The sequence below is a fragment of the Quercus robur genome, chromosome 5, assembly GCF_932294415.1.
Source record: "Quercus robur chromosome 5, dhQueRobu3.1, whole genome shotgun sequence".
In the NCBI taxonomy this organism is placed as follows: Eukaryota; Viridiplantae; Streptophyta; class Magnoliopsida; order Fagales; family Fagaceae; genus Quercus; species Quercus robur.
Genome location: NC_065538.1, coordinates 71911674 through 71933311, shown reverse-complemented (window position 1 = coordinate 71933311; position 21638 = coordinate 71911674). Strand labels below are relative to the sequence as shown.

The window sequence follows — 21638 nt, the reverse complement described above, 5'->3', positions numbered from 1 at the left end:
TAGATCGTAGTATCACATAATTTTACGATCTCACCTCACCAAAATGTTTAGGATCGCACTAGGATCGTATGTAAGATTGTATAGGATTGTAGGATTGTATGGGATCCTACCGGTTCTACCAATCCTACTAATACATCAGTTTTTTATTTTTTTAATATATATTGTGATGGTATGATTTTTTATTTATAAAATTATGTTAACCTAAGCAAATTTTTTCTAGTTTATAGTTAACTTGTAATTAAAACAAAGGAATGCTTCATCATTTCTAAATGAAGAATTTATATTGGCTTTGCTACATTATAAGCTATAATGTTGTTAAATTTGTTTTATCAATATACTAATTTGTGTTATAATATTACTAAAATGTTTTTCTTATATATAATTTTATCAGTATGCTTGTATTTGTATATTGATTGATTGATTTTTTGAGCATGCTTTGTAATTGTTGCTGAGCGGTGTAACTTGAATAGTTAAGTGTAAAGTTGTATCTTGATTTCTTTTATAGTTCTAGTATGCAAATATACAATATCTACATAGATGATGAAATAGATGATGATGATTAGGACGGTGATTATAAAAACCCTAAAATGAGAATAATTGAATGTTCACTTCACCTTAATATTAATCTTACTTTTGGATTTCATATTTTAGTTAGCTAGTTTCCATTTGATAACTTATTTTAGAATTTAAACTTGGAACTTAGAACTTGGAAAATATTTCCATATGTGTTGATAAAAATTTTAGCATTTGGTTGCTAATTAAATATTTAATGAACTTTTTAGAAACATTAGGTCAAAACTTAAATATATTTGTTTCATTAGTAGCAATATATAACATGCAAATTACATCATATAATGCAAATATTTGTTTTTTTTATGGATAAATTTACAATTTACGTAATTATTCAATATACAAAGTCATTATCAATGTGTTTTTTGCTTTAAATTTGAAAATATGTGGAATCTTACGATCCACGATCCCACCTACCTCTCACGATCCTACTTAGGATCCCGATTTTGACAACCTTGCTCAGGACTCCATTGAGAACTAGTCTACAACAACATTACCCAGATCGAATTTGGTTCAAATTGGTCTTTTTTTAATTTTTGTTTTAATAGCTTGTGGCTTGTGGGGTTTCGATCTTAACCGCTAGAGATGAGATTGTACCGATGGCTTGGTATTTTAAGCAGAGGCTAATAGCAAGTTTGGGATTTTGAGTGGAGGATAAGAGCGAGTGGTGGTTTTGGGATTTGGTGATGACTAGGTCAATGGTGGGAGGTTTCTATGGAGGCAATCCTCATCCCTTACCTCCTTCCTCTTCTTAGTCTCAACCATTTGGCCCTTTTTACTTTTTGTTGAAGCTAAATTGGTTGTTTTGAAAGCAGATGTTTTATTATGGGCCAGGGAAAAGAATAAAAAAAATCATTGTCTTTTTTAACGTTGTTTGTTGAAGTTTTATTTTTTTGAGATAGTTTCAATCTATGGTGTCCGCTCTTGATTATAGCTTTTTATCATTAGACCAAGATACCAATTAATTTTTTGGTGTAGGTGAGAATTGAATCCTACATCTTTTATTCAAACATTAGAAACTTTTAATGTCGTTTGTTGAAGTATTTTAATTAGACAGATTGCTAAAAATTAAAAAGGAACCTAAGAAATAGTATATAAGATACCGTATTTAAGTTTTGTCAACCTATTATTAACTAATTAATAAAAAATGATAATATCTCATTAATTAAAAAAAATGATACTCTTTAATATCAATTTGAATTATTATATATTCTAAAAATAAAATTGAATTATTATTGTATATTGTTAAGTTTAATTTATATATAAGACTTATAATATTGTGTCTTTTTTTTTTGGCTCACAAAATATTTGTACATGTTCCCTTGTTAGATAGGTTGTTTGAAGTGAGTTTCAGTTAGCTCAATTAGTAAAACCTCTGATGGTTGAATAAGAGATCTGAGATTCAATTCCCGCCTACACTAAAAACGTATTGGTGTCTTGATCTGATAATAAAGAGCTATTATCAGGAGCGGATGTCATAGGTTGAAACTCTCTAAAAAAAAGGTTGTTTGAATGTTTGTACTAATTAATTTTGTTTGATATTAATAATATGAATAAAAATAAAAATAATTAGTAACATAGCCAAATTAAAATTTAGCCAAAACACAAAAAAAAAAAAAGAAAAAGAAAAAAAGAATACCTAGACTCTTTTGATGTCAATTTTTCATTTTCACCACTTTGTATCATATCACACGTTGCACATGCATAATATGACTTACACATTATACATCGTTTGATGTACTTTCTCTATTTGCATTCAATAGTTTATTTTAAGTGAAACTATATAGCACAAGTTTCTAGAAATTTGAAATACTATCCAATCAAAACTCAATAGCCAAAAAGTTTCCTTTTTTTTGAGGGAAAACCTTTAAACTTTTTTTATTCAGAAAAGCCTAATAAGTCGGCTTGAAATATATTGTGTAATTGTGTTGGAACATTCTTCATTTATACTAAAAAATTTGGTATGCCAACAGCATATTTAGCCAAACTATGAGCTAAAAGGAGTTCATTATTTGATTAACATTATTCTATGTACTAATAATAGATTTTTTTTTTTTTAAAAGGATCTTCTTACATGTTTAAACTTGGTAACTATCTATGAGCATTTATATAAGCCTTCATTTACTTGTGTACCAATTTCTCGAATTTATTCATATCTAATACGTACTAGAAAATTATATATAGTCTTTGTCAATACAATTTTTTTTAATTAAAAAAATAATATTAATTATATATGTGGAACATCCAAAAAATAAAATTATGCATGTGGAGTGAATAATAGATTTTTTTTTTTTTAAAAAGGATCTTCTTACATGTTTAAACTTGGTAACTATCTATGAGCATTTATATAAGCCTTCATTTACTTGTGTACCAATTTCTCGAATTTATTCATATCTAATACGTACTAGAAAATTATATATCCTTTGTCAATACAATTTTTTTTAATTAAAAAAATAATATTAATTATATATGTGGAACATCCAAAAAATAAAATTATGTATGTGGAGTGAACATTAAAATCAATTTTTTCTCACATTTATTTAGAATATATATATATATATATATATATATATATTTGAATTTATACATATGTTTGTGTTTAAAATATAAAGAAATTACTTTACGCTAACGTTTAAGCTAGATATTAATTGAATCCATGTTGACCAAAGAATCATACATGAAAGTATGTTGATTAAAGTTTATGTACATGGTGAAATTTACAAATATTTAAATCGAGATGTTTGGTTAGAAACATCAATGAATTGCATAACTTTTTCAATAAAACGTGATAGTTTCTTATATTAAAAAAAAAAAAAAAAAAAAAAAAAAAAAAAAATCTAAAGAGTAACATTTTTATCTCTAATGAATTAATATCTTTGAGTATTTAGTGTTTAAATAACAATACAAATATTTATGTTTTAGGTGAGATATGATTCATTGAGGAATATTATTACTTGAAGGTTAGCAAATGACAATCTCTTCATACAAATGCCCTAATTGAATTATTCAAATTTCATAATATTTTAAACACCCGTAAAAGGATATGTTGATTAAAGTATCCTAGAATAATCATAAGTATAATGTCTGTACTTACCGTAGATCTCCTGAATACTACTAAGGGAGAGTGAACAAAACCTTTGTCAAATAATCATGGTTGGAGTGATTGTCTGATATATATATATATATATATATATATATATATATATATATATTTTTTTTTTTTTTTTTCTTTTGAGATACTATACGCATAAAAAGAAGAAGCAAATATAGTCTCAATAAAAAAGCACAACACAAACTCCAATTAATTCATGCTTGTCAAGTACCCTAAATAAAGAAATTGAACCCTATCAAAAAAAGAAAAAAAAGAAAAAAAAAAGAAAAGAAATTGAACACCTTATTAGTAAGATAGAGATAACTATGGTTAAAAAAAAAAAATTAAATTTTTGTGTTTGTGTGTGTGTGTGTTTTTTTAAGACTATTCTATTAAGGAAGCCACATTTTGTGAAAAGGTAAAAACTTTTCTACTACCTTTATGTAGTCCAATATAGTAAAAACGAAAAATGTGCATAGGCATAGTAAAAAAAATTAAAGCGCACATATGGAATAAGAAAAATTAACTATTTTCACAAGTTTAAAATAAAGTTTATGATTAAGTACATGTTTATGTTTAGAAAAAAACTTTGTTAAATTGAATCAAGATTAACAAATATCAAGTGCAAGTTAATACTTTTATGATTTGATTTTGTCCGTAAATGTTTAAACGCTTTAGAGTAAAATTTTAAATTTTGGGGCAATACTAGTGATAGTATTTGTATGAGATGCATTGATGGTAAGTCATTTATTTTTTAGTTTTATTTTTCCTAAAGAATTTGGGATACTGTTATAAGGTTTTGTCTAAGTAAAGATATTATTTTTTACAATTTATTAAAAAAACAATTAGGCAAATAGTTTATTATTGTGAGAGCCAGTTAATCAATAATTATTAAAACCATGTTAACTGGGCCTGTGGCCCATCCGAGGACGTTAAACTATCTGAGGAGACCCACATAAGGTTATAAGGGGAACCAAATGAAAAGAGGAGTAGATATCACATGAGATAGGTCTAGTATTCGTCCGAGGATAAAATCCTTCTCGGTAATATGTGTCCGAAGACGATCTGAATGCCGTATTGTCACAAACACACTTCGAAGTTGCATTACCACTAAAGGTGGGACATGGGGCCAAGGGTAAGAAAGAAAAGATAAACAAATATCTTTAACAACTACTGTCTTCGCATTAATTGCCTCTCAACCAACTCTTTGACCGCATTAATGTGGAGGTGATGCCTGAACAGTGATGAAGCAGCCTTACAGCTGCTGGTTGAAGGCTCCAAGAAATGTTGGATGGGACAGGAAGGGATCCCCCGAATCCAATCTACACGTGTGGTGGAGATGACACTAAGAGAACAGTATATAACATAGAAGAATGCATTGAGAGAAGGGGGGAACTTCTAAACAAGTGACGCTAAGAAGAATCTTATGAAATAAAGAACTTAGCTTGTTTCAAGGATAAATTGATCGTAATATTTGTATTAAACCATCTAGAAACGATAGGTTTAACCGTTTTTCTTCTGAAGTTAATCTAGTTCTTTTATATCAACGCTCTACAAATTTATTGTTTGGGCCTTTAGCGTTCGAACCCGATATGAGTTTGGGATCGTTACAACTTGAGTCCTTACAATACCAAACTAGTGGTACTCTTTCTCATTGGTTCATGCCTTATAAGGTAGAAAGAGGGAAGTCATCTTTCCAATATGGGATTAAGAATTCAAGCCAAGGCAAAGGCAAGGCAATCAAGCCAAATAGCCAAAGCCAAAGGCAAAAATTCTTGTTACCTACAATTATTATTCAAATATTTCAATATACTTATACAAAATGAAAATAACTCCAAAAGTTTAATATATTAATATCTTTAAAGAAGACTAATAATTTAACTATCGCATAACTCAATCTTATTTTTTGACAAATGTAGAGTGAATCATGAAATAGAAATATCATGGATTATTCTTTCGTAGATAGCGCAAGCGAGGGTCTATTATGTGGCAAAAGCAATTCTTGCCATTGGTTTCAAAGTGTTGCCTAAGTTTGTAATTGTAATTTTCTTTGGGTCTCTTCATCTCAAAGAGAAAAGTTTCATTTGGTTGTTATGGACTTGGGGGACTAAGGTCTTTTTTTTTTTTTTTTTTTTTTTTTCAAAATATGTTGGTAGCAACTTTAATCTTAACTTTTATCCTATCATAAGTTTTGATGAACTTAGAGGGCAAAATTTGCTAAAAAGCATCTTTTTGGAAAAATATTAGCAAAAAAGCATGCGGATGAAACATTTTAGTAAGTTAGACTTTTTTTTTTTTAAAAAAAAAAAAATGGAACTCGAGTCTATGAAACTCGAGTTCCAGGATTTTTTGCAAAAAACTCAAGTTTAGGAGACTCGAGTTTCCTAAACTCGAGTTCCACATTTTTTTTTTTTTTTGGTTCATGTCAGACTTCACGGAAGAGGGAATTGGGTTGGAACTCGAGTTTAACAAACTTGAGTTCCAAAAACAGTCAAACTTACTAAAATGTTTTATCCACATGCTATACACCAAAATTGTTTCTAAAAAGGTACTATTTGGCAAATTTTGCCGAACTTAGAGCATTTAAGGTGTATAGATAGAAGTGAGTTCTAGTTAACTCAACTGGTAAAGTCTATGATGGTTGAATAAGAGATTTGAGGTTCAATCTCTACTTACAGCAAAAGCCAATCTAGAGTTCTACTTAAGATATATAAAGAGCTATCATCATAAGTGGATAAGTTGAAACTCTCTCCAAAAAAAAGCGGTGTATAATAGAAAAATGAGTCAAATTTACATATTTTTATCCAAAATCCACCACCTTAGACAAGCTAAAATTGTGTAAATATCCATTATTTGTATTTAAAATTTTCCCTAAATTGAAACTCACAAAGATCAAACACCAAAAAATAAAGGTCTAAATTGATAGGATTTTAAAAGTTTAGGGTTAAAAAAAAAAAAAGTGAGGCAACCAAAAAAAAAGGTACGTGGTTTGACTAAAAAATTTAAAACTAATGAAATTATAATGTGCATTTCGATTTGACAAAAAATAAAATAAAACTAACGAAATTATAATTGCATTTAGATTTTTTTTTTGTTTATTTATTAAAATATATTTTTAAAAATATTTGTTTATTTATTGTTCGAAAATTTAAGTTTTTTAAAAACTTGTATATAATCAAATAAACTAAGAAAAAAATTGCATTAAAAATCATAATATACAAAAAAAAGTTCAGTCCTAAATATCATGGTTGTTATAAATGACTATATTCTCTTTGCGACAAGTGACTATACTCTCAATAATTGTTAAATTATTTTATTCATATATGATAATTATTAGGATAGTTTAATTCAACTAAACCTATTACCTAATTTGTAAGAAATTAAAAAATTATATTTCAACTAAAATTCTATATTCCTTCTTATTAATTTTTTTGATATTTTAATTTGGGTAAAACTCTATATTTTCTAAGTTTCAAGATATTTAAAATTCTTCTCCATCTAAAATTTCAAGAAATTTAAAATAAAATTTAACATTTATTTTAATAATCTTTAATAATTTTGTATTTGAATATAATAAAACTTGCTATGTTCATGCGCTTAGAATGGCTCATTAATAGTTTCAATAATATTTGTAATTTTTTTTCTTTTACATAAAATTTTTAGTTAATCTCTAAATCCCACAAACATACCATTTTGATCTTAAAAAAAAAAAGGTATAATAAACTTAAGACAAAACGTGGTTGTAGCCTAAAGTTACAACTCCACTCAAAATCATCTTATTCCATTAATTAATTACATTTTCTTCTTATATCCTCCATGCTTACAAAATTTCTTGAAAATAAAAAATTAATAACTATGTCATCAATCAAATATTTAAATTTTAAGTTTTTGTAGTCTAAAACTATGCATAAAAAATAAATTTATGAATCAAATAATAAATAACATCCACTTGAAATGAAATTTGATATGTGTGTTAACAATATAAAAAACATGCAATCCATTGATTATATTTTCAAAATATACGGTCATGTTAATTTTTTTAGCGGGATTTATAGACTTTAGCTTCAATTAAGAGCATTAGTATTGGGGGGTCTAAAAAACTACCGATGTGACCAAAAAAATAAAAAAATATATATTGTGAATTGTTAACTCTAGAACATTTTGTGATGCATGAACCATAAACTACATAAAAAGTGTTATAAAAAATTTGGTTATGAATGAAAAATTATTACACCAAACCCAAAAATACGTGCTTATTTTATTGATTTGTATGTAATAATAATAAATAAATAAAAAAGAAAAAGATGTTGGTAAAATTACTAAAATAAATAAAATAATTTTTTATAGAGTATAAAATAGATATTTTGTAAATTGTAGCTTGGCCATAAATTTATAACAACAGTTTCAAACTTTTAAAACTATCTTAAATATTTCTACGGTTTAAAATAAAATACTCAAATTTACCTAAATTAAAAATAAAAAAAAATAAAAAAAATAACTAGACTCCGAGTCCTTCTGGACCTCGAATTCCGGAAAGTGTGTAATCTCTCTTTTGGTTTGCCTCTTGAGTCTCTTTTGCAATCCCCTGTTTGGTTCAATCTTCAAAGAAACAGAGATATCATTACACCCTCTCTCTCTCTCTCTCTCCCTCAAACCTTCCATGGCCGGACCTTGATCATCTCAGCGCCGCTGCCACCGTGGTTTTGGTCGTAAAGCCCTTTCCGATCTCACCCAATATTGCTCTCTTTATTTGCTTTGCACCGAGGTTAGCCACAGCCGAACCACAACGGACCACAACCGCCACCAGTGATAGCGGTGGTTTACGGCAATGGTTTATTCACTTTCTTCTTCTGTTTATTTATTTTATTTTTTTTCTCTTGGGTTTGGGGATTTAGATTTGGTTTTTAAGATCTGATGTTGTTGCTTGCATGTGCTTTGGTTTGGATTTTTGATTTCAAATGTATTTTGGATTCTGTGAATCAATGGGTATGGTGGATTTTGGTTTGAGATTTCCTTAGATTTTGTTGTTTGTGTTGCTGTTGTTGTTAATTTATGATTTAGGGTTTGCTTCAATATGTCTGATATGGTGTTATAATAATTTCCATAGAAGAAAAGAGCAATGAGATCTGGTTCAGCAAAAAAGTTTTTTTTTTTTTTTGTGCGCGCGCGCGCGTGTGTGTGTGCGCGTGTGTGTGTTATCTAATGCAAGTATAGTATAGTATATGTCAGGATGAATCTATTTACTAGGGCTCCAGTTTTCTGTTTCTATATATCAATTTCTGTTCTGGGTTTGTGCTGTTTGATTTATATAAGGGCCAGAGCATTACAAATCTTCGGTTTTTGATGGGGAAGTTTTGATTTATTATTATTATTTTTGGTATGAAATTGGTGGGCAGTGTGCAAAATTGTGAGAAATTGCATTGGTTGAGACTGGATCTCTTGGCAATATGGTTGTAGTAGGTGTGATTTTTTGTAAATTTTCTGATAGTAATGGCATTTGTTTAATCTGGGTCAGTGATATTCTTATGTGGGATCTGATCTTTTCTGCTATGAAATCTTTTGAATCAATGATATGTTGCCAAACAGACCCAGATGATGGAATTGCTTGGTGAATGAATTGTAGGTCCCTAGATGAAAAATTATTGTGCCTTTGACTTAAAAATCTTTTATAGCAAGAGTTATGGTGCTTCTTTTTCGATAGTTTGGCTTCATATGATGTTGCATTATGATTGTTGTGTCATTTGTTATTGGGTTTTCTGTGCACGTATTTTCGTCATTGTCTTACTAATAGTTGTGGCTTTTATTTTTTTTGGGTATATCTTATGAGGGATATAGGTTTGCAATCTAAATGGACTGGACTATAAATCTTTTGTTGTTGTTGGCAATTCCTCTATTTGCATTTGTTCTGTTGAGAGTTTTAAGTTTCTAATCTGGTTCTTCATTTTTTTGTTGTTAATTCATCTTTGTAAAGTCTTCTTCTCTAACTTGGGTGTATATGAGGCCCAATCTGATTTAGTTTTGGTTTATGCCATGGTAGTAGTACACTATCATTGTGTTTTTGAGCATATCAATATAACCAACACTGCACTGGGCAGGTGCAAAAGATGGGGGAACATTCACTGACATCTTGCATTGTGCTGGCATGCAATCTATTATCTTTGTCATGCATTCTTTATGTATAATGTAACCTTTATTATACTCTCACAGTGCATTGACACTTGTGTAAGTGACTTGATAAGTGCAATTTGTTTCCATTGTATGTAAATTTTCTTCAATGAATTTGGGATTGGTGACATATCAGCTTAATTTCTGCAGGCATATGGTTTGTGACTGTGATCTTTTCTACTCCATAACATAAAGGATTCTGTTGATATAATTCAGAGCACTGAGAAGAATGGCCGATGGAATGTCAAGTTTCTGGGGTCCTGTCACATCCACTATTGATTGTTGTGAGAAGAATTATGCCTACTCAACTTATATTGCGGAATTTTACAACACCATATCAAACATTCCATGCATTCTTTTGGCCCTCTTTGGTCTTATCAATGCTATAAGACTACGATTTGAGAAGAGATTTACTGTTCTTCACATATCTAATATGATACTTGCCATTGGCAACATGTTATACCATGCCACATTGCAACGAGCGTAAGTGATTCTATCATTTAGGAGTTCTGAAGCTTAATTTATGTGTGATTGGTTGATCTAATACAAGGTATATTACTATTATAATTGAGATATGTTTGTAAAAGCAGTTTTGTCATTTGGGGGGGAGGGGGCGGGGAGGAGTTTAAAGAAAGTGTGAATTAGATGTTTGTGACCTAAACAACAGTAATTGAACTTATTTCAGATGAAGAATTTGCAGTAGGACAGCACTCTTTAACTTTTTGTTGTTTTGTGTTGGACATGCTCTGGTAACTGATTCTTACAAGCCTTGAAGATAGACATTTAAAATGTGAATGTTTTGATAGTGCAAGCTTATAACTGTAGGCAACCTCATGTAGTTAGCATTAGCTACTTGAGTTGATTTGGTTGGTTCAATGCTGATGGTGTTTTTCTTTGAAATTGGGGTCAAAATTCTGTTATTCTCGCTTTCGTGTGAAAAGAACATATATGGAAGCAGGCATAGGGAAGAGTTAATTAGAACTTTGCACGTGTAATTTTGACAAATTTATGTTTCACATGCAAATTCTTACGCATACACTTCCAGTTTAGGCCTGAATTTCTTCTCTGCCTTTATGTAATATTGGATATGGAGGCTGTCATGATAAAGTTAATTTTATTTAGACAGTTTCTTTATTCTTGGATGGTTATTTGCCATTTACATTTACTCTCTAGGTTTTCTAATTTGTTCCCAGGCAACAGCAGAGCGATGAAACTCCTATGGTGTGGGAGATGCTACTCTATATGTACATCCTCCACTCACCAGACTGGCACTACCGCAGCACAATGCCTACTTTCCTATTCCTTTATGGTATTGTTTTTGCTGTTGTCCATTCATTTGTCCATCTCGGCATTGGCTTCAAGGTGCATTATGGAATCTTGTGTCTCCTCTGCATTCCCCGAATGTACAAGTATTACATTTACACAAAAGATGCTTCTGCTAAGCGGCTTGCAAAGCTTTATGTGGCAACCCTTCTCCTAGGTAGCTTGTGTTGGCTCTGCGATCATCTTTTCTGCAAGGAGATATCTAGTTGGCTCATTAATCCACAGGGTCATGCCATTTGGCATGTCTTCATGGGTTTCAATTCTTACTTTGCAAACACCTTCTTGATGTTTTGTCGTGCTCAGCAAAGGGAATGGTCTCCAAAAATTGCTTATCTTATGGGTGTCCTACCGTATGTGAAGGTTGAGAAACCAAAAGCCCAATGAAAGAAACACACAAGTGATGGAAGTATTGGCTATCTTGAGACGTTTTGGCAGGTGACAGACTTAACAAGTGACCATTTTTGTTCTCTTTTTCGAGATGGCTTCTGGTATGCCATTGAAATTTCCATTGTTATAAAAGTAGAACATGTACCATATTTATAAGCTTTTGTTGCCGGTACGAGATTAGATGTTTTTTTTTTTTTTTGGGGGTGAATCAAATGGCTTTTTTCTGAATACTTAGATTTGATTTTTGGTTTTAGAAACACATATCCTGTTGTTGAACTCTTGAGAGATTCATGAATTTTGAATTTGTTAGTTTTATGTCTTTAATTAGGCAATCAATTTTTTTCAATTTATAGTCCCACAGTAGTATTATTTTTCTTTGTTAAAGATCTCTCCAGAAGTTCACATGTACCATCAGAGTCCATATAATGAGCTGGTTAAGGTGTATGTCCTTCGAAGGAAGATTTGATGGTGAAGGGATACTAGCTTTTGATATCTTGGTTTAATATTTATAGGTTTAATAATTCATAAAGGTTTAATATTTATTGGTTTAATAATTCATAAATATGGAAAGATTAAAGATGATGTAAATTGTAGGATAAAAGTAAGGTAAATGAAGTGGAAAAACGTATTACGTGTATTAGATGATCTTAATACACCTATTAAGTTAGATAAAAACTTTCAAAATATGTTACAAAACCAATGTTTACAAAACCAACAATGCTTGATTATACTAGATGTTAGGCTATAAAGAGCGAAAATGAGAATGTTAAAATAGATGTGAAAATATACAAAAAGATAGAATTTGAAATTAAAATTTTTTTTTATAAAGAGCGAAAATGAAAATGTTAAAATAGAGGTGGAAGTATAAAAAAAAGAAAAAGAAAAAAAAGATAGAATTTGAAATTAGAAAATTTGATTAAAGATAAGGACTATACTATGAAAAAAAAAATTAAAACGAAGATTTATTTGTTATTTTACTTGAAACAAAAAGTAAATTGTAACTAAATAAAATAAAAATAAAAATTAAAGTTTTAAAAAGTTGTGCTGATATTGATTGATGGCAGGCAAAGGCAATAGTGTTTGTCGGTCAATATGGACAGGCTAGAGTAGATTTGCATTGAAGACAAACATATACATACGAAAAGGTATCAAACTTTGCTTATGGCCTCCGCAGTCCGCAGCACAAGTGGAATGTGCTGGTCGACTGAGTGCATTGTTTGTGATTGGAGGAACTAGATTCTTTTCAGATTGTATTAACCAGTTAACAGTCATTTAAGGCATTCTCATTGTGATAGTTGTAAGAGATGCTTCTTAAATCTTCCTCTTACCGGTGATAACATATCAGCCTTGATTTTGTCACAAGCTTTAGTGTTATGGAATATGGACTGCCTTACCACTTGTCAGTACCTACAAGTTCTTACACTTGCAGGGCGGCCTTAAGGCCAGGGTGATCCTGGGGCCATCTTGATCTAATTTTTTTTTTTTTTTTTTTTTATATATATAATAATTTAAAAAAATTTTATTTGTTTACTCTTCAAAAACAAATTGGGAACACTCAGTTTTTTTTATATCAATAAAATTAAAATTTTCTCCATTATTTGTTCTACATTCAGTGAATGAATGACTTTTTGGTTATGTACATTGAAAGAGATATAGCTTGTAGCATTGATAATGAGACTATCATGCAACAATTTCAAAATATGAAAACTCGTAGAAGGCAATTATAAATTTTATGTATTTGCGTGTTTTTTTAAATGTTTTGTTGTCAATATATGAATTTCTCTTTTTATTAGATAGTATAATTTGTGCTTTTTAAGAAACACCCTAAAAAAATGTCTGAAGTCACCACTGTACACTTGTAGTGAACAAGACTTGATCACCAATTAGATTCCACAGCAAGTCAGACAAGAATTTCTACCCATTCAAGACTGTAATGATAAATTCAATATGGCTCTCTCTCTCTCTCTCTCTCTCTCTATATATATATATATATATATATATATATATATATAATGTTAACGGATGTCCTAAGAATATTGATTTAGGAATTATTTTAAGAAATTTTTTATAGAAAAAGAAAAAACAGTTTAATTGTCTTGACGGCTTTTTATATAGGAGAATGTTACCCTAAAAAAATTTTGTTAGAAAAAGTCAAAAAAAAAAAATGAAATAATACCTACAAAACTGAAAAAGTGACATAAATTAAATAAAAAAAAAATGACAAAAATTGTGTTGGAGAAAAGTGAGCTGAACAGGCACTATACAGTGCCCGTTAACGCAACCCTTTAATATATCTCATAAAAATGATGACAAAATTTTTCTTGAAATGATTTATTAATAATTACCTTAAAATAAGTTTCCTGGCCAAAGTTCAGATGACTTGGACTATTTGTACCGGTAAGAATCAATTCAAAAAAGTCCTGCCGTGTTTGTTTGTTTTTTTTTTTTTGGTTGATACTCGCCGTGTTTGTTTGTGGAAAAGTGGTGTTTGGGGTGAATATTATTAAAATATGAGCTTATGGACACTATGTAATATACTAATTAATATTTGTTAAGTTATAGAGAGGAATGAGGAGAGAGATAATTCGGCAAAATAAAGACTGAATTTAGGAGTAATTCGACATTCCTATTGCCGAATTAAACTAAAAATTCTGGACAGAGGGGACCATCTTGACACTGTAATTCGGCATTAGAAAAATTGAGTTAAATTGAAGTCCTGTATATTTAATAGCCTTATGTACCTAGGGGCTAAGGGTGAGCAAGGTCTCCCGTTTGAGACCTCGGGTGCGTAGGGGTGGGGTAGGTAGATTTAGAAATTTCTAACTAAGATATATAAATATAAATATAAATATATATATATATATATATATTTAAAACCTAATTTAAATGTATATGTGTGTAAAGTTTCCTTTTAAAGACTTAAACCTTCTTTTATACTTGTAAAGTAACCATCGTGTTAAGAGTGCACGCTAATCTAACCAAATTTTTTATAAAAAAGAAAAGAAAAAAGTGGCTCAAGTTATATATAAGTTATAAAAGTTTAAAGACACAACAAATTTCACAAATAGTTAAATGGCATCTTATGGTTGTATTTTTATTATGGATAATATCTATCCTCTGAAATCTAAATTAATGAATAATTTTTGTTCTTTTCTAAAAGGATTTATAATATTCATTCCTTAATGTAGGTAATAAAAGTCTATTAATCCTGACTCTAAAAAAAAAAAAAAAAAAATTCTATTAATCCTAAACCCATTTCCAGTCTATTATTTTAAAAAGGTAGAAAAGAGACTAAAAGAAAGGAAAAGGAAATGCTTGTTTTGCATTTTTAGAGGCTTTTATATGATTTTTGCTTTTCATGAAAATAAATTTATTGGCCGTCTAGGAAAAAAGAGGTCTATTTGATAGAGGTCTAGGAAAAAAGATGATTTTTTTTTTCTCAAAAGAAAATTAATGACGTGCAATATTTTAAAGTTTAGGGATATTAGTGTAATTCACCCTATATATGTGTATGTGTGTGTCAGTGAGAAATATCAATAAATAGAAAGATTTGTTTTAGACGGGATAATTAAATTTGAGTAATTATTAGGTATTTCTGGAATACAAGTAACATGGTACTTCCTCTTCTCACATTCTTAGTAGATATTACTAATTAATTCAGGAAAAAAAAAAAAAAAAACTTCTAATTATAGCAACTTTTTAAAATTTGTAATATTCAGTTAAAAATCAAAAGCAAAGTACAAAGAGAGTAGACAAGAGAAAATGGCATCAGTATGGCATATATCTATTATCAACGAACTGGATGGTGTATTAAAACAAGCTTAAAACCAAGAAGGTGACATTACTACATCTAGAGGATAGGCCATTGAAAAACCAGCACATAAAGTTCTGTTCAAACAGGAAAATCTAAATATATGACTCATGCACATAAAGTTCTGTTGCTTTTTGAGAATTCATAGATCCTCAGAAGAACATAACCACAGCATTTGGAGAGGATTTTTGGTATGATAAAAATTGATTAGTGACCTGACGTAATTTGTGTCCCTCCTTTAGAGTCGGGGTTCGATTACTAGCCTCTCTTTTTCTATATATAACCATCTTCTCTAGCACACTTGCATGCTCAAGCAGAAACTGTACAAGTCCAGTTACAAATTTCAACCCAAAACAGTTTGCTTCAAAGCCAACAATCTCAACAGTCTTTAAGTGTGAAGACAAACATACAAATTTCCTGCTCTGTGATTTCCAGTACTCGTCATGATCAAAGTTATTGACATTGATAAGGTTTAGGCAAAAATCCAACTACAGAAGAAAATTAAGTCAGGGAATCCATATTTGAAATTTGCAATGTAATTTCTGCTGTCAAAAATATAATGGCATATCTTAAAGCAAGTGGAAACAAGGCTCGAGAAGCAAATAGGTCCTTTCCATTTGAAATTGAAAATTAAAAACAATACTTTAACAACTAAGGTCGGATGAGATCAAATAGAAGTGGTAAGATGCTAAAGTTTATATGAACTGTCTGTCGTAAATATAACAAGGGAAAAGAAATGGGGAGGTCTAATTAAAAACTCACCTCGACGTTGTAGGCTAGCTATTCCAGGAAGGTCCCATTTGTTAAGCTTTGTATCCAGTACCAAACATTTGCGCGTTGAAAATGGAGATAGAAAAGTTTTCAATTCCAATATTGTTAAGACCTTAGCACATCAAGAGAGAAGCAAGAGAACAATACATTTTAGCATTGATAAGTTTTCATATGATTGAGAAAATTTGTTTTCATAGCATGTACAAACAAGATTGATCATTCCTATCATAGAGGAAGATAATAAGCTTCATTACTTTCACATTCGCCATCCCAAGCCGCCACCAAAGAAAAATTGAAAAGGCCTATTCGTATGATTTGCACCATTAATTATCAGTTGTAACATGAATGCATAAGAATTCTGTTTTTAACTTTCTAATTTGACTGTGAGCTTAGTCAATCCATAGTACTTTAAGCGAAGTCCAAGAAATTGTAGTTATTGTTTCAAAGCTACAAAATGTTAGAGACAATATCTTCAACATGGAATTAGTGCATAAACTTGGAGGCAACAAATAGCTTGTAGAATCAGACGTGTTGGGTTTCTTTGTTTTTGTGGCATAAAATTCTAGGTAGAGATTCTCAACGTTGTGGGTTGTTGCGAAGTGAACCTATTTGTCCACGTAAAAAAAGTAACGTCCTGTGTATTCGAAGTCGATGAGAAACTTGATCAACTTACCAGAAGAACTGTATAGGTCTAGGGTTGTGCACAATAAGGCAGCGAAGACAGATGTTGGGACCCAAATAATGTTATCAACTATATTATCAATTCAAAATAACAATCACACATAAGAACACAAAATTTAAGCGGAAAACCCTTTTCTCTTTGAAGGGAAAAAACCACGGGACAAACTCCGAATAATTTCATTATTATCAAATCAATTACAATAATTCTTGTGTATGTCTCACGGTTAAAGAAAAAAAAAATCTCTTTTATTTTTCTTTACTCTCACACACACACACACAAATTATCTTTTTCAAAAGCGGCAACACTTTGCTCTCTTCTAAGCGGCAACACTTTGCTCTCTCCCCATTGGCTATCTTTTTGAAGGCAGTAATCCTTTGCTCTCTTCTCCTTCACTATCTTCTTGAAAGTGGCAATATCTTACTCTCTTCTTTCCCTTGCGTTCCTCCCAAGCGAAGATCTCTTTTTTCTCTCTTGGCTTCACACTGTATTTTCTCTCTCCCCATAGGGAGGACCCTTGGGCTAAAACCATCAAATTCTTTGTAGCATTGTCTATTTATAAGACTCTTTTGCTATTCCCTCTGGAACTAAGAATACATTACCTCTTTAATAAGGAATAGAATTCATTCCACACCAAGGAATAGTCTTTCCTTCTTCAACTAAGAAACCTAATTGACTTTCCAAGTCACATTTGGAATTTGAGGCAATTCCCAACAATCTCCACCTTGACTCAAATTCCATCAATTGTCCTCAACTATTTTCTTTCCTTTTGGGATAACTCCTACCTTAATCTAGTAGTCATATTTTCCTCTTGGAATAGCTCCACCTTAATCAAAGCAACTCCTTCTCTTCCATCTTAATTCACACAAAGAGTCATCCACTAAATCAACCAAGCTCTAATACCACTGTTGGTCTTTTCTTTCACAGCATTGTGCGCAACTAATCTTAATAGAGTTAATCAAATAACTCCCAATACTTATCTATCAAGAAGGTTTCAGTCTTCATCCTTCATAGTTTTAGGTTTCGTCCCCAAAAGAGGTAGATGCAATTTCTTCACATAAAGATAATCTTCAATCTCCATCCTCTAATATCCAAAATTTGTTCCATCAAACTTTTCGATTCCTGAAGCCTTGCCTTCTTCTCTGGCCATCGCTTCTACTCTAACCTTAGCTCTGATACCACTTGTTGGAACCCAAATAATGTTATCAACAATATTAGCAATCCAAAATAGTAATCACACATAAGAACACAAAATTTATGTGGAAAACCCTTTCTCTTTGAATGCAAAAAACCACGGGACAAATTTCAAATAATTTCACTATTATCAAATCAGTTACAATAATTCTTGTGTATGTCTCACAGCAAAAGAAAAAAATCTCTCTTATTTTTCTTTACTCTCACACACACAAATTATCTTTCTCAAAGGCGGCAACACTTTGCTCTCCCCTCCTTGGCTATCTTCTTGAAGGTGGCAACCCTTTACTCTCTCCTCCTTGGCTATCTTCTTGAAAGTGGCAATACCTTCCTCTTTCTTCCTCTTGCGTTCCTTCCAAGCAAAATTCTCTTTTTCTCTCTTGGTTTCAACCTCTATTTTCCCTCTCCCCATAAGGAGGACCCTTGGGCCAAAGCTATCAAATTCTTTGTAGCATTGTCTATTTATAAGACTCTTTTCTTATTCCCTTTGGGATTAGGAATACATTACCTTTTTAATAAGGAATAGACTTCATTCCACAACAAGGAATAGTCTTTCCTTCTATAACAAAGAAATCCAAATTAATTTTTCCTTCTTCAACTAAGAAACATAATTGAATTTCCCAGTCACATTTGAAATTTGAGACAATTTCCCAAAATCAGAGACAAGTGGTAAATGACCTCGATGGTTGCAGAAGGACAAGCCTGGAGCAAATTTCGATAACCCATTCCATCTTCTTGATAAAATGCTGGTTTTGATGGCGTCTTCTGCAGCCAAGAAGTAGAGGATGTGGTGGAGAATGGAGTCATGAAACAGGCTGATACGGTCATGTTCTTCCCTTGTTTGGACCGGATTTTTTTTTTTTTTGTTTCAAAATACCCCTACACCCCTAGTTTTAAGTAGAGATAAAACTAAAGGATAGTCTGGTAAAAATACATGTCTAACTTGCACTAAAACATTGCCTACAAAATAGGAACACTCTTTCTGCTAACCCACTTCTTCAAAGTAACTATACGTTTATTTATTTTTTTTAAATAGAAAAATAAGTCAAACAACCCCTGTTTTTTTCCTTTAAAAAAAACTCCCCATGTTTATCCAAAAACTAAATAATAATAATAAAAAAAAAAAAAAAAAAAAAAAAAAATAAATAGATATATACACTTTTTTTTTTTGATAAGTAGATACATCTTTAACTCCCATTAAAATGTTGCCTATAAAACATGAACACTCTCCTGGTAGTTTTCAAATTGCTCTTCTATTTATTTTATTATTTTTTTTTGTAAAAGTTAATAATTTGCATCTATTATAATTTGAAATTACTACATTTTTCAATCATAGAAATACCTAGGGGTGTGATGAGTGTTCTGTGTTTTGGATGGAATAATTTACTCATCACACCTTAGGTTTTTTTGTGATTGAAAAATGTAGTAATCTTAAATTATAATAGATTCAAATTATTAACTTTTACAATAAATAAATAAATAGAAGAGCCTCTGAGCGGGCGTGTGAGCTCGTGCTCAGAGGCTAGTTTACTATTATTTATGTTTGCAAGCCAATTGTATTTTTATGTTTTAAGTCCTAGTAGTTTAATGGGCTATTAGTATTTTAATTTGGAAGTAATGTTATTTTCGTAATAAGACAATTAAAGTTTCCTAGCAAATTAAAACTAGAGTTTAACAATCCTTTATAAGCAATTTATTGTACTCTTTGAGGGAGTTGATATTTTGATGAATGGAAAAATGGTCATTTGGTCTCTCTTTGGTCTAGTGCTAACTCTAGGTCCACCCTAGGTGCTGACTCCTAATGGTTTCTCTATTTGGTGTTGACTCCAAGTAAGGCCTAGGTGCTGACTCCTAGGTCATATCCTTTATTTTCTTGTTGTTTAATTTTGTTCTGGTTGTCCTACGTCAATTTCTTGATTATTGTGAGGAAGTGGGTGATTGTCAAAGAACAAAGTTTAGTTACAAAACCGGTTGAACCTTACTAAATAAAATAAATATTACTACATATTTTGAAAATATAATCATTAAATTACATATTCTTTATACTCTTAATACACATATCAAGTTTTGTATCAATAGGATATTATTTACTATATAATCTATAAGTTTATATTTTATGCATAATTTTAAACTCAAAAAACTTGCAATTTAAAAAATTTATTGATGACATAGCTATTGATCTTTAATTTACAAGAAATTTTGCAGGTATAGAAGATATAAGAAGAAGATGTAATCCAATGATGGATTTGTGAAAATTCATCTTCAATAAAAGGATATAGAGTATAATTGTAACCTAAGGTTACAACCAAATTTGTAGTTAAACTTTGTCTAATACTCGTTTAACATCTGTTTGGTATGATTTTGTAGTGAAATGGTGGATCAATATCTAGAGTTTCCATTAACTTCGTTTTCCTTTTACACACAAACTTGTGTATAATTTTTTTTTTTTTTTTTAAATTGTAATCACGTGTAACAAACACTACCATTTTTTTTCCTTAAAACTTAAAAGAGTATTACATATAAAATGTTTTATACAGTTGTACATACACTCCAACTTAAAAGTTTTCATTTTCCTCCCTTGAAAGAAAGAGTATTTCTTTTAATAGTTTAGAAATGGAAATAGTGAAGGAAAAAAAAAAACATTTTTTTTCAATAGTTTTTATTTTTGAGTTAAACAGTCAAAAGTATTACATTTTTGTTTTTCAATATTTTAGGGAGGAAAAATGAAATTTTTAACATTTTGGGATGAAAAATGAATTCATGCAAATTTTAGGGACAACAATTTTTAGCTTTTTTTTAATAAAAAAAATATTTAAAAAAAAACAATGATTTCTTTTAAAAGATAAGAAATTATTAAATACATTTGAAATACCACACATTTTCCTTATATAAATGTAAATCTCAGGTATAAAATCTATACATGGGTTCATCTTTATATAAGAGGAATGTGTTGTCCACCTCAAAGGGTTTCATGACATTATCCATTGTACATGAATTGAATAAACATGAAATCCCTTGAAGTTTTGAGTCCAGCACTTAACTCACTTTAGTATTGTTCTACATATAAACTTCTAACTAGGTAACACATACCCCTTGAACTATTTGAATGTAACACAAAATCATCATAAGGTATTCTTTTATGTGAACAATGTAGCTTTAAATTGGGACATGTGTTACTAAATGAACAAGTCACTATTTTAATAGTTTACACAAAACAATACTAAAGAGGTATTAAGTATTACATTCAAAACTTAAAAGACTTTTTTGTGTTCTTAGAAGAAACCATAGGATATTTCATATATTTTTCCTTTAAAAGGAAAGAAAAAAAAAAAAAAAAAATCCACGGGTTGATTGAGACCACGTGACTTCTTCTAGTATTTGAAGACGTGGAAAGGGCGTATATTTTCTCAACTCCAGAAAATTTTAATGAAAGTTTCTCCTTTAAAATTTGAAGTCAATATTAATTTAAAGTCACGTTCTCAGTTGTTTTGGGCTATGTTACATTTGCATACACCATGTGAAACACGTTTTTCCTTTTGGGCAGAAGCTTACAAGATTGGGCAGCCCATTATTTTTGGTTCGATTCAATTTTTGTAATGCCGAATTAGTGTCTAGTCCGTCCCATGTTGAATTTGACAATAGGAATG

General features: G+C 30.3%; 1 protein-coding gene across 1 annotated transcript; it reads left to right on the top strand.

Annotated features, from left to right (window-relative positions):
• Positions 1-8160: 8160 nt before the first annotated feature.
• Positions 8161-11860, top strand: LOC126726966 (alkaline ceramidase). Its single transcript, XM_050432401.1, has 3 exons — positions 8161-8492; positions 9977-10309; positions 11020-11860. The coding sequence occupies exons 2-3, from the start codon at positions 10056-10058 to the stop codon at positions 11531-11533; spliced, it is 768 nt and encodes a 255-aa protein (XP_050288358.1). The 5' UTR covers positions 8161-8492; positions 9977-10055; the 3' UTR covers positions 11534-11860.
• The last annotated feature ends 9778 nt before the right edge of the window (positions 11861-21638 follow it).